Raw genomic sequence first — 12,384 nt, 5'->3', positions numbered from 1 at the left:
TTCCATTTCGAATGAGTTAAATTAATCACTGTAAGTAACAAATGCAACATAAAATCGATTTTTCTGAAAAATCCGATTCTTTCTAATGAAACTTCGGCTTTGGGAAATAAAAAAAAAACGAATATAAAAGATACCATTCTTTCTAATTAAACTCCACCTTTTGGGAAAAAATGAACTAAAATAGCATTTATATTTTAATTTATATTTGGCCAACTGTAAAACGGCATTGAATCTGATTAACTCTGCCAAACAGACTGGAATGAAAGAAAATCCGCGCATGCTTGCGAACGAAATTTCATACACGAAATCTACATGCTATATGATATCTATATGATATCTCAATGGAACTTGCCAGAAGTCCATTTCAAGACAAAGTTGAAGATGTTGGGAAAACATCTCAGGAAAAGTTTATTTTTACTCATTAACAGCGTTTCAGTGAAAAATGGTCTCTGTACCGAAATTCTGGCTCAAGTGTTTACATTCACATCCTTTCGCTATGAAATTTTCTTAGCTTTTCCCATCCGTTTCCAACAGCATATGTTTGCAAAACTGGGTTAGGGTTTTCTGGGTTATACCTTATCAAATCTAGTCTAAATACAGATGTAGACCTAATGCAGAAGGTGACTTTGTTGAATTCCTGATCTGTTGAAGCAGAAACAAGCTCCATACCGACGTTTGCTTACTTTCGTAACAGTTATGTAGCACAGTAGCAATATCGTCAACTAGGCATGTCACTACAGCAAACAAAGTAATAAAGTATAAAACGCTCGTTGCCGCAAGTAGGACTGTTTGGTGCGATAATGTACCTAAGCCTTAAAGGGTTAACAACTTTATTTTTCAACCACTAGCTACGCCCGTTTTTTAACAATAATGGAGTTACAGTTCTCCCTTGACCTTTTTGGGTCCAAATTTCGCGGAAGGGGTACATATATTGTTAGACAGTTGGTATAGAGACGCAGCATAGTTATTATTATTATTATTATAGCTTTTATATAGCGCTACTTTCATGCTTATAGCATGCTCAGAGCGCTTTTGGTCCAATCTCATTTGTGAACCAGTGGGGGGAGGGGGTATCTAGGAGTTGGTTTTCCGTGCTGCCTTTAGACGCTCAGTAAACACAACTCTGCCCGAGTCGGGTGTCGAACCTCGAGCCCCCTTCTAGGTAGCCAAGCCAAGTTCAACTTGGCCTCTCGACCACGCTTCCCACTTGACGGACTTTGAATGCGACATTTAGTGTCAAGGATTACTGGGTTCTAGTTTTTTTATGACTGCAGTCTGCAACAACTGGAGGGGCATTACTCTCTTCTCTGTCCCGGGCAAAGTTTTCAGCACTGTTTTGTTGAGACGGCTTCAACAGTCTGTAGATGAGAGGCTCAGAGAAGAACTAGCAGGCTTCCGAAGAGGCATATCATGTGCAGAGCAGATCTTCGCTCTACGAAATATCATAAACAAAGTCTTGAGTACCAACAACGGCTAACGATCAGTTTCGTAGACTTTAAGAAAGCGTTTGATAGTGTCTACCGAGAATCACTATGGAAAAAAGCTAGAGAGTACGGCATCCCAGAAAAATTTGTCCAGATCCTACGACACCTATACAGTCAGTGTAGTTGCTGCATTAAAACAGAAGAGGGAACAACATAGTTTTTTAGCATCGAGACAGGTGTGAGACAGGGGTGCATCTTATCTCCCTTCCTTTTCCTCCTAGCCATCGACTACATAATGAGGAGAGCAATGAACCAGACTGCCTTTGGTATTCCATGGCGTGAACAAAACCGAATGACGGACTTGGACTTCGCCGATGACGTTGCACAACTCGGGGCTACAAATAAATGCATACAAGAAATGACGGAGAGCCTAGATAGAGGCACCCAAAATTGGCCTCCGCATAGGCTAAACTTGGATAAGACTAAAATTATGCGAGTGGGATATAAGGCAAAGGGTGTCCCCGTCAGACTTGGCGAGTCAAAGCTTGAAGAGTTGGACATGTTCACTTACCTTGGCAGCATCATAACAAATGATGGGGATGCCTACCATGATGTAGCGTGCCGAATAGTAAAGGCAGGGAGCATTTTCCAAAGGCTGCAGCCTATTTGAACAAGCCAAGCTATTGGACTCGAGACAAAAATACACCTTCTCAAAACAAATCGTCATTCCAACTGCAACATATGCATGTGAGACATGGAAGTCATCTGTCAAAATTGAGAAGAGACAAATGTGGCTCAACAAAAATGGCTGAGACGGATTTTGGGAGTCAGTTACACAGATCGGGTCTCAAACAAGGAAATCCTATGCCGAACTGGGAGTCGAACATTTAGTGACACTTGTGACAGAGCGTCGCATGAGGTTTGCGGGACATGTTCTACGACAAAATGAACTACGCATACCAAGAGTTGCGATGACATGGAGGCCAATACGAGGAAAGCGCAAACAGGGACGTCCTCGTATAACTTGGCGTAACACCTTCATGGAGGACCTCAGAACAGTGGACATCAGGTGGGAGGAGGCTTCAGACATTGCCAATGACAGATCTTTATGGAGACAGCTTGCCGCCCAACGCGCCGAACGGCTCGGGATGACCTAAGTCTAAGTAAGTAAGTTTATTTATGTGATTATTGTCAGTTGGTGTTAGGACTTCAAGGGATAATTTCGTATTACAGACAGAGACTCGACAGCGGTCTTTTCAGTAAACTTCATTCAAGTATATAATAACTGTGTCTACTATGGAAGCATCATAAACAAAGAAGGGGGAGCAGATATCAAGAATCAGATCAACAAGACTAGGCCTACTTTTAACACCCTACAGTCAATCTGGCGGTCAAAAGCACTGTTCCTACACAATAAAATCGGAACATACAACACTGAAAGCCATTCACAATATCCGTGCAAAACAAATCGATGAGCCCAGAGACCTCCACAATATAACCGTTGTCACAATAGCGACCTACATTTGTAAGACCTAAAAGTCATTTGTAAAGTTTGATAAGATGCTAACCGACCTTGTCAGCGATGGCTACGAGGAATTCTCCCCCAAAGACACTCACCCACCTTAGCGAAGTGCCATACAAACATTCTATGAGATTTCAGGATCTATTCTTGGACAAGACGAAACACGTTCACCAAAGACAGCTATAACATGAAGGCCCAAAAGAGGAAAGGCCCGTCCGAGTCTAACAAAGCCGAAAAGAGTCCAAGTCTAACATGGTATCGCACCTTCGTAGAAGGCCTAAAATCAGTAGGCACTAGCTGGGAAGAGAAGAAGTTATTTGTGACTGATCTATGTGGATATTGAGTGTGGGAGGAGTCTAGTATCAACAGGGGGGTGGGCTTGTTGAGTGTGTGTTTCTATGGTGACGGTGGTAAGGGGTTAGCGCTATGCAGTGTGAATGATGCAATATACGGCATTGTCGTCAGCATTCTTTGGAAAGATTTTGTTCAAAATACCATTCTATATTATTACTAGTCTACTACATTTATTTCATTTTATCTCAAGTTGATTTTGTCTATATTATAAAAAAAAAGTTCTATTTAGTTTTGTTCACATAGGAGTTATTTATTTCAATTTTAAGACAAGATATAAAACGCCTACAGCAGTTAAGCTCTCTCCCAGCAGTTTGGTGCTACAAGTCAACGACTGTCAACAACAGTGCTAAGGGCGTATAAGTCAAGAATCCTTCACAACTCTCTTCCACATTAAATTATCATGCTGTTTTGGCATCCTTCAGTAGACAACTTTCTTTTTGGAAGCATTGTCCGCACTTGAACTCCGGGCCAGCTTATCAAACGACTTTATGGTTGAATGCACTTTCCCTGGATATCTTACAATGCTTCCACAAATTTAGAGATTTAGGATTACTAAAAAAACGTATTGTACCCATCCAGCTATTTTATAAGCACCATCAAGACATTTCTCTTGCTTAATTTTAACTTTCTCCTGACAGTAATCCCTACGTTTATTCTAAGATGTTTCTGATACTAGAACAGCGGTTTTCAACCTTTTAAGCTCGGCGAACCCTCTTTACAATCCCACACTCTGCCGCGACCCCCCCCCCCCCCGCTCAGACACACAGCAATAGAAGAATAGACAAAACCATTCATTTTTTCGATGGTCTCTGGCGACCCCTGGCAAATCGTCAATCGACCCCCAAGGGGGTCGCGACCCACAGGTTGAGAACCCCTGTACTTGAACATAGTAAATACTGGTACAGCAATGTGTGTGATTTCAAAAGTCATTAGAGATGCAGTTTCAATCAATTCAAACAAGGAAATTATGGAAGGAAACAAGGAGAACATGTACAAATGTTTTACTATTAACATGAATGATCACTGTTGCATAGCTTTCATAGCTAAGACATCATCAGGAATACATACAAAATGACATAAAATTGTTCATTTTATTTGATGTGAATTTTCTTTTCTGGTTTTGTTTGGGCTTTTTTTTTCATCATTTGCATTCTTTTATTAGCTGTGACCATGGACAGGTTGGCCACTGCTTGCTTGTTGATGGCTGTACTATTGCTTTTGCTGGAAGTTGGGGAATCGGGAGCAGGACTGGCCAAAGGTTGTGGTGACAGGCTTTTCGCTGAGGATATCTCCAGCTTGCTAAGATGGGCTGGAGATTTGGCAGGTTTCGTTTGTTCTGTTGGCTCACTTCTCAGTGTTGATTCGAACTTTTTGTCCTCCTTGCTGGACAAAGTTTGGGACGCAGGAGAAAATGCGGGTGTTGAGGGAGTAGAAACAGATTTAACGTCTGACGATTTTTTCTCATCTCCTTTGTTGCCAGATTTTTTCTCCTTTTCATCTTTGTTAGAACTCTTGCTTTCAGTTTTTCTTTCGTCATTTTTGCTTGAGGAAGAGGAAGAGGAGGAGGATTTCGAAGAGCTGTCAGATTTATTCCCACTACTTGGTTTCACATCGGCTTTGTTGGATGACTTGGAACCTTCCCCCTTCTGGTCGGGCTTGCGTGAGGAGCCACCTTTGGACTCCCCACGAGGCTTGGCAAGATTGGCAGCCAGCCCTTCAAGCCCCACCATTGGCTTGGAAGTTGTGCTGGACAAAATGGGGGCTTCCTTTGGTGTAACTATTGCCTGGTGAGACATGTATTAAAGGAAAATAAATATATTTACAGTGTATATGATGATAAAAAATTACATCATAGATCTAGGTACTGAAATTTGAATATTCTAGTCATTTAAATTGTGCACAGGCAAGAAATGTTATGTAAATAAGTATTTGGAAAGTATGACAGTAGGTTTTAAATCCCTCATCTTGAAAACTGTCTTGAGTTAAAGCCTTAGTAAAGGCTGAGATTTTAAAGTTCAGTTAGCTCAAATCTGTAATAGAAATGTATTGTTCAGGAAAACTGGTTCATAGTGAATAAACAGGCCATTGTGATATCATATCCAGAATCCTATCATAAATACTTACTACAATACCAATACTTTATTATGGAATAAACAATCCTTGTTTAAATTGTTAGAGGTTATATAAGTGACATTTGCAATCATAAGATATGACGATTTTTAACAAAACACCTTCTTAAAGGATGAGGAAACTTATTGTCGCTTGCTATGATGTTCTTTTAGGCTTTGCAACTAGAGGAGAGGTAATTTGCTTAACTTCCAAACAGAGTGGTCTTGAGTTTAAATCACAGTGAAAACAGATTTTTTAGGATGCCCCTGAGTCAGACCAACTACCATTGGAACTTGACATACATTGGGGAAGTAAAGGTGGTTTGTAGTTGTGCTTGCCAAAGAACACCATCGTCAGCTGTCGTTATAGAAACAGATGAGTGCTACATCATCTTCTCCCATACTAGTCCCTTTACTTTTTACTTTGTTAAACTTACTTTTGGGTCTATCCTTCTAAAAGCTTGACTACTGCTAGAACTGGTCTCTGTTTTCCCAGATTTTGCTGAGGAACTAACGGATTCTTTCAATGTTGAAGATCCTGAGCTGGTAGAAACTGGAGGAAGTGGCTTTGGCTTCACTGGCTTTTGTGTTACCTGGTCACAGGATATATCTACTTAAATACAACTTTTTTCGTGTGCAGATAATTAATACAAGTGTATACAACGAATTGAATTTTTAAAAATGAATTTAGAATATGTTCTTCTGAAATATTTCTTTTTTTAAATTCACATTAATTTTTTTATTGTATTGTTACATTATTGCAAAAAATGTTTTTGTTTATAATAAACATGTTTTCTTTCACTTTTTGTTTTACAATGTTTAAGATAGGACAAAGCCATATTACTCTATAAGTTGAAATGTCATTTGCTTATCAACACAATGTTAGGATCGATAAAGTAACTTAAGCCTACATTAGATTTTTTAAAGAGAACAGTGCTGGCTTGAAAAAAAAAGACTATAAAGAAAAAAATAATGACTTTCTTACCATTTTTTTAAGACTCTTGGTACATCGAGAACAATACCAAACAAATCTGGGGTCACTGACGTCTTCCTCTGTTACAGGAGGCTTGTGACATTCCTAGAAAATACAATTTTAAAAAATCTAATTCTAATTTCAAATGAATAGAAACACTTGACACAGCTGCAAAGCATTAGGTTAAAGAAGCAAGTTCATAGGAAAAGTTGGTAAAGTGTCAAAATATTAAGCTATTGATTACAGACATGATTCAATACTGAAAGTGAAGTATGAAACTATATAACTAACGCATTTCCCTTCCCTAAATATGGAAGTGGGAACTGGAGAGTGTGTGGGTAGAAGGTCAAAAAAAAAAAAAAAAAAAAAGTCCCAAAATACCCCACTGACAAAATAAACGTTTCTCTCCGTAATTATTTACCACATTCGGGTGGAATCAAAGCTGGTATCGTCAGTTAGGAGAGAAAGAGTTAATTACATACCCTTGTCCTCACAAAGTCCAGAGTGAAAAGTTTGTTTAATTCTTGTATATAACTACTAAAACATAAATAACATAGGAAACTAAAGCCTTGCGCTCACCTGATGGTAGAGAGTGTGACACTCCTGACACTCTACCAACTGGTTGCCTGAACTGACCTCAAACTGTCTGTAAGGAAAAAATGAACTCAAAATATTGCACAATAATACTAACATAATTTAGTTAAGAGAGTATGATGGTTCTACCTTGATCTAAAAATTGTGTACAAGCCATCTCGGTAACCCATACAAAATAAGTGAAATACTGCATTCATCCTTAATCTTTGGAATCAAGACAATACCTCATTACTACGTACTGGCACATTTAAATTATGCAAGATAGATTTTAAACATGTTGAAAAGAAGTTAAGAATGTATGAAGAGATTTTTAGTTATGGACATTTCTGCAAATGTTACAAAATAATATTTCTTTGTTGATTGAGTAGGCATTTTTTTAAACATTATTATACTGTTACAATAAAATAATTCAAGAAAAATTTCAAATCAGTCAAAATGAAGTTGAAAATATAAGAATCCAGTAAAAATCTTATTAACTTTATTTTTACTATTAATAACAAGGAATGGTGTGTATAAACATTGTTCTAAAATCAAGCAGGGAAGATAACTACTGAGTTCTTCCAAATATTATAATTAGAAAACTGAGGCCAAATGAAAAAAATTCCTTATCTCATCAATTATCATGTAAGTCTGAATTTAATGTAAAATAATTTATAACTTAAAAAAAAACAACTATTCAAGAGAAAAGTTTACCTGCACACAACACATGCGATCCCCATTTCCAAGGCAAAGTCTTCAGTTTCCATCTGAGATGCAGGCTCCTCTTCATCACTTATCATCATGACTTCTGTTTCTTGTTTAGTAGACAACTCTTTTTCTTTCCTTTCCTTTTCAGCCTTCTCCTTCTGCTTTTGGGCATCTCTTTCCTCTTTAGCTTTTTTCTCTTTCTCCCTTTTCTGCCTTTCTTTCTCTTTTTCTCTCTCTCTTGCTTCCTTCTCATCTCTAATCTTTGATTTAGAATCCAGTTTGAGTTTCTTGATATCTGGTTCTGAGAGGTCTTTGTGCATCTAAAATGTGTCAAGATGTAGAACAGTAAAAATAAAAAAAAAATAAAAAAAAGGAAAGTGTATTTCAAAAAGGCCTGATTGAAGAGCAGCTAAAATTTCATCAGTTGTTTTAAAAAAAAAAAAAAGAAGAAAAAGTTAAATTTACTTTTTTGTTTCAATGTCAAATACTGATTTGCAGCAATTAGAGAAAAATGATGAATATTACAAGCTATCCAGAGATCAACAAATAATTCATGGTGTAGAAAAAAACTATAAGCAGTGATCTGTCTACTTCCTTTTAGATAACTTGTCTCAGTAAAAATCATCTTTCCTTTGAGTTCCTCATGGAACATAAGGCCTCAGTAAAAACATGCCACTCTCCAGTCTTTTGCTAGTTTTTTAATGGCTTCCCAGCTCTTTCCTGTACCCTCGGCTTTATCTAGTATGCTGCGTCACCATGTTCATTTTGGTTTTCCTCTGTCTTGTTTCCTGGGGGGGTTCCACTCTAAGGCTTGTCTAGCTCTGTTTTTGGTATCTTTTCTAAAGGTGTGACCATCTCCACTTCCTCTCTAAGATCTGCACCTCTATATTTGTATGCCCACTCATCTCCCACATTTTGATGTTTTCTACTTTGTCGTACCAGTGTATTTTAAGGATATTTCTCAGACATATGTTGATGAAAGTCTGTACTATTTTTGTTGTTGCTTCTGTTGTTCTCCATGTTTCAGAACCGTACAGTAGGACGGCCTTGACATTAGAGTTAAAGATTCTTATTTTATGTCTTGTTCATGAGGAGATTTCCAGTTTGTTTTTAGCTGTGTAAATGTCTGACAGAGCTAGGCAGGCCTTAGAGTGGAACCCCCAGGGAACAAGACGCAGAGGAAGACCAAAAAGAACATGGCGACGCAGTGTACTTGAAGAAGCAGAGAAGACCGGGAAGAGCTGGGACACCATCAAAAAGCTAGCAAGAGACCGTGGAGAGTGGCGTGTTTTTGTCGAGGCCCTATGTTCCATGAGGAACCCAAAGGAGTGATGATGATGATGAAATGTCTGACGCGCTAGATTTATATGACATTTAATGTCTTCATCTGTTCGACTTGATACACTGACTACACCCCAAAGGTATATAAAACTATCTACTTGGTCTATGGTCTGAGAATCCAGTTCTATGTTCAGTTCTATGTCTCCAATTTGTTTGTCGTAAAGTTATCCTTTAAGATCTTGCAATCTATAGAGTAGATGATGTTAAGGTCATCTGTTTCTTTGGCCAACGGTTAAAGAGCAGGATGTCATGTGGCCAGCACAATGATCAACCGCCTTTACTTTCTCCAGCTAAAAGTCATTAGAATTGAGTGGACTCAGAGACGTCCTAAAAAATCCTGAAATTCAAAATCCCAGTCTTCACCAAGTTCAAACCCAGGATCCCAGGCTTAGAAGCTAAGAGCTTAACCACTCAGCCACCTCAATAGGGCACCTCAAACAACTCTAATAAACAATTAAACTGAAATAAAATAGGATTTAACCTAACCCTACTTTGTCTGCCGGTCGCTTTTCTGCATCTTTTTTCTTGGTGTCATCATCACTTTTAGATCGACTAGGACTGGACTTTGAGCTGTGGCTATCAACATTTTGGGATGGTAACTGAAAAAAAAAGGCCAGTGTTAACTAATCAAAGCTCATAGACAATTAAATAATATGGATTTAAAAAAAAGTGAGCAGAGTTATACCTTCAAACCTTTGCGCTGAGCTATGGCATCGTCTAGCATTGCTTTTAACTGGGCTGAACTATCTTTAGCTCTAGAGTGTAGAAGCTTCAGAGCTTTAACAAAAACAGGGTCCAGCTCCACTGCAGACATTTTCTCTGCTGAGTTTGTGAGATGGAGATATATTTCTTTAGGCTGAAAGAGTTAAATGTTTTATTTTTTAAAGTTATGTTACTACAGAATTCAAACAAATAAGTTTTAAAAGTACCTATCAGACCTTGCTATCTATGGGGCAGATGATAACTGATACAAAGGTCAACAACAGTTAATGAAGGTGTCAATGGCCAGCATTGTGACCAAGCACAAAATACCTTCCATTTGGAAGACATCTGAAATAATTCCAGTACCCAAAAAGAGGATCATTGCTTCCAACAACGATCTACGTCCCGTAGCACTTACATCAATTCCAATGAAGTGCCTGGAGAAAATGATTTTAAAACATCTATTGAAAGAAGTCGATCCACACCAGTTTGCTTACAAACCGTCAAGAAGTACAGAAGATGCAATACTATTTATATGCTGAATTGTCTATAACATTATCTTGATACTCAGAGACACTACGCCAGAGTATTATTCGTAGATTTTTCATCTGCATTCAACACCATCCAACCACATCGCATGATACAAAAACTATCTAAATTGAATATTAGCAAAAGCATACAAGCTTGGATTTTAAACTTTCTCATTGTCATCAAACACCCACAATATGTAAAAGAGAACGGGCATGTGTCAGGCACGAGAGAACTTACCACTGGAGCGCCGCAGGGGTGCGTGCTGTCACCAGTTTTGTATACCATAAACACAAATGACATTCAGAGCTTATCAGCTGACACTCCCATCATAAAATTTGCTGACGACTCAGCAATTATTGGCCTTATTGCAGGTGACGAAAATATGTACCATTCAACAATTAACACCTTTTACGAATGGTGTATAGATAACTTTCTAATTTTAAATGTTCAGAAAACTAAAGAAATGATTCTAATTATTGATTTTAGGAAAAACAAAGACCATATTGCAGAAATTCAGATATACAACCAAACCATAGAACAAGTACAAGAATATAAATATCTAGGCACAACTATCAACAACAAATTGAAACGGAGTAAACACTGTCAAAATCTATACTATACACGAAAATTCACAAACAACTCTTCTATGATCTCAGAAAGCTAAGAAAATTCAACATAGACAAAACAATAATAAAACTTTTCTACACAGCAACCATCAGCAGTCTTATTAACTTATTCCATCACCTGCTGGTATGGTAATACTTCACTGGCACAAAGACTTAGATTAAATAGACTAATTAAAAAAGCATTGTATATCACTCAAGTACAGCTACCATCTCTTGAAGAGCTTTTTCAAAAAAGATGCCTTTCCAAATCCCTCACGATTCTTAAAGACAACCTGCACCCATTAAACCACTGTTACATAAGATCTGAACGAAGTGGTCGTCTCCTTTCCATTAGGACTAAAACTGTGTAATGACACAAGATGCGTAGAAGTTGAGGTTAATCGGGTTTTTCCATAGTGACATGACGAGTAATTAAAAAGTAGGAGAGCGGAACAAGAAGTGTAACGGACTTGTGGACAATACGCCTTAGAGGACGACACTAGGCTAGCGACGACAGAGGACTGTGCCCTTTTTATTGTTAATTAAATTATTGAAGTTATCAGCCTGCGTTATTAAGTATATTCTTTATTCATTCTGTTGTTGTGTCATATGGACTCACATGCACCATTAACATATATAATCATCAACAAAATAGACCATCAACAACTGAAAGATTTAAAAAACTCCTTTATCCCACTTTCGGTCAGAGTGTTACAAGATCAGCTGTCGTCATCGAGAAGTACATGGAAGTCAAATTCATAAAGCATTGGTTGTGAATGTGTATGTGTTTCGTGTGTGAATGTTGTTCGAATTTTTAATCAATATTGCTTTTGTACAGTAGTTTCGCTGAGCTTATCAATTGTAGTAAAACTGAATTTCCATTAGATTGGATCAATAAAAATTATCTTTAAAAAAATCTTATCTATAATATATTATTACTATAGTAAATACTAAGTATATAGTCAGAGATAATCGACTATACTGACTCGGACTATACTATAATAGTATAAATACTAAAATAGACTATGTCACTATTACTATTACTAAATACTATTATAATTTATTATATCATTATGATTATCACTACTACTACTAGACATCTATAACTATAATACTAATAATAATACTATAACTATAATATTAATAGTATAATACAGAGACTCAGAGTAACAGACGTTACTTCAAAAAAGATCCAGATTACGTCCTAGGACAATCTAGATCTAGTTAGACTAGATTACTCTAGATCTAGAATCTATAGATCTGCTAATCATCTGTGACGACTGTGTATTATTCTATAATTAGATCAAGTTTCTTCGTATTTTTTTCCCCTGGCGTACAGACTAATCGAAAACATTTCTATCCGTTTTATCTATACATACGTAAACGTACTGCTATAAGAAACAAAAAAATAATGAAGTCTTTATTTTGCAAAGAGAAAATTGACTTATTTAAGTTTATTCGCAATTTCATAAAAATAAACTGTATAGATCTAGACTAGATCTAGTAATTATTTAGTTGAACATGGCAAATAAAGTTTTTATTA

General features: G+C 37.3%; 1 protein-coding gene across 3 annotated transcripts; it reads right to left on the bottom strand.

Moving 5' to 3' along the window:
- Positions 1-4,285: 4,285 nt before the first annotated feature.
- LOC106052784 (integrator complex subunit 12-like) lies at positions 4,286-12,130 on the bottom strand. Of its 3 annotated transcripts, none has more exons than XM_056021613.1 (8): positions 12,022-12,130; positions 9,689-9,859; positions 9,495-9,602; positions 7,669-7,982; positions 6,961-7,027; positions 6,394-6,486; positions 5,846-6,001; positions 4,286-5,084 (listed from the first exon to the last, which is right to left on the bottom strand). In XM_056021613.1, the coding sequence occupies exons 2-8, from the start codon at positions 9,815-9,817 to the stop codon at positions 4,392-4,394; spliced, it is 1,560 nt and encodes a 519-aa protein (XP_055877588.1). In that variant the 5' UTR covers positions 9,818-9,859; positions 12,022-12,130; the 3' UTR covers positions 4,286-4,391. The 3 variants fall into 3 exon arrangements, with proteins under 3 accessions (XP_055877588.1, XP_055877589.1, XP_055877587.1); XM_056021614.1 differs by having other exon boundaries at positions 11,997-12,100; XM_056021612.1 differs by lacking the exon at positions 12,022-12,130 and adding an exon at positions 10,036-10,124.
- Between the last annotated feature and the right edge of the window lie 254 nt (positions 12,131-12,384).

The sequence above is a fragment of the Biomphalaria glabrata genome, chromosome 2, assembly GCF_947242115.1.
Source record: "Biomphalaria glabrata chromosome 2, xgBioGlab47.1, whole genome shotgun sequence".
In the NCBI taxonomy this organism is placed as follows: Eukaryota; Metazoa; Mollusca; class Gastropoda; family Planorbidae; genus Biomphalaria; species Biomphalaria glabrata.
The sequence above is the reverse complement of the archived record's forward strand: the minus strand, read 5'-3'. Positions and strand labels throughout refer to the sequence as shown.

Excerpts from the sequence above, each read along its gene's own strand:
- LOC106052784 (XM_056021612.1), bottom strand. Across the intron at positions 9,603-9,688 it reads CTCAGCGCAAAGGTTTGAAG|TTACCATCCCAAAATGTTGA; the intron begins GTATAACTCTGC and ends TTTTTTTTTCAG. Across the intron at positions 6,487-6,960 it reads GTCACACTCTCTACCATCAG|GAATGTCACAAGCCTCCTGT; the intron begins GTGAGCGCAAGG and ends TGTATTTTCTAG.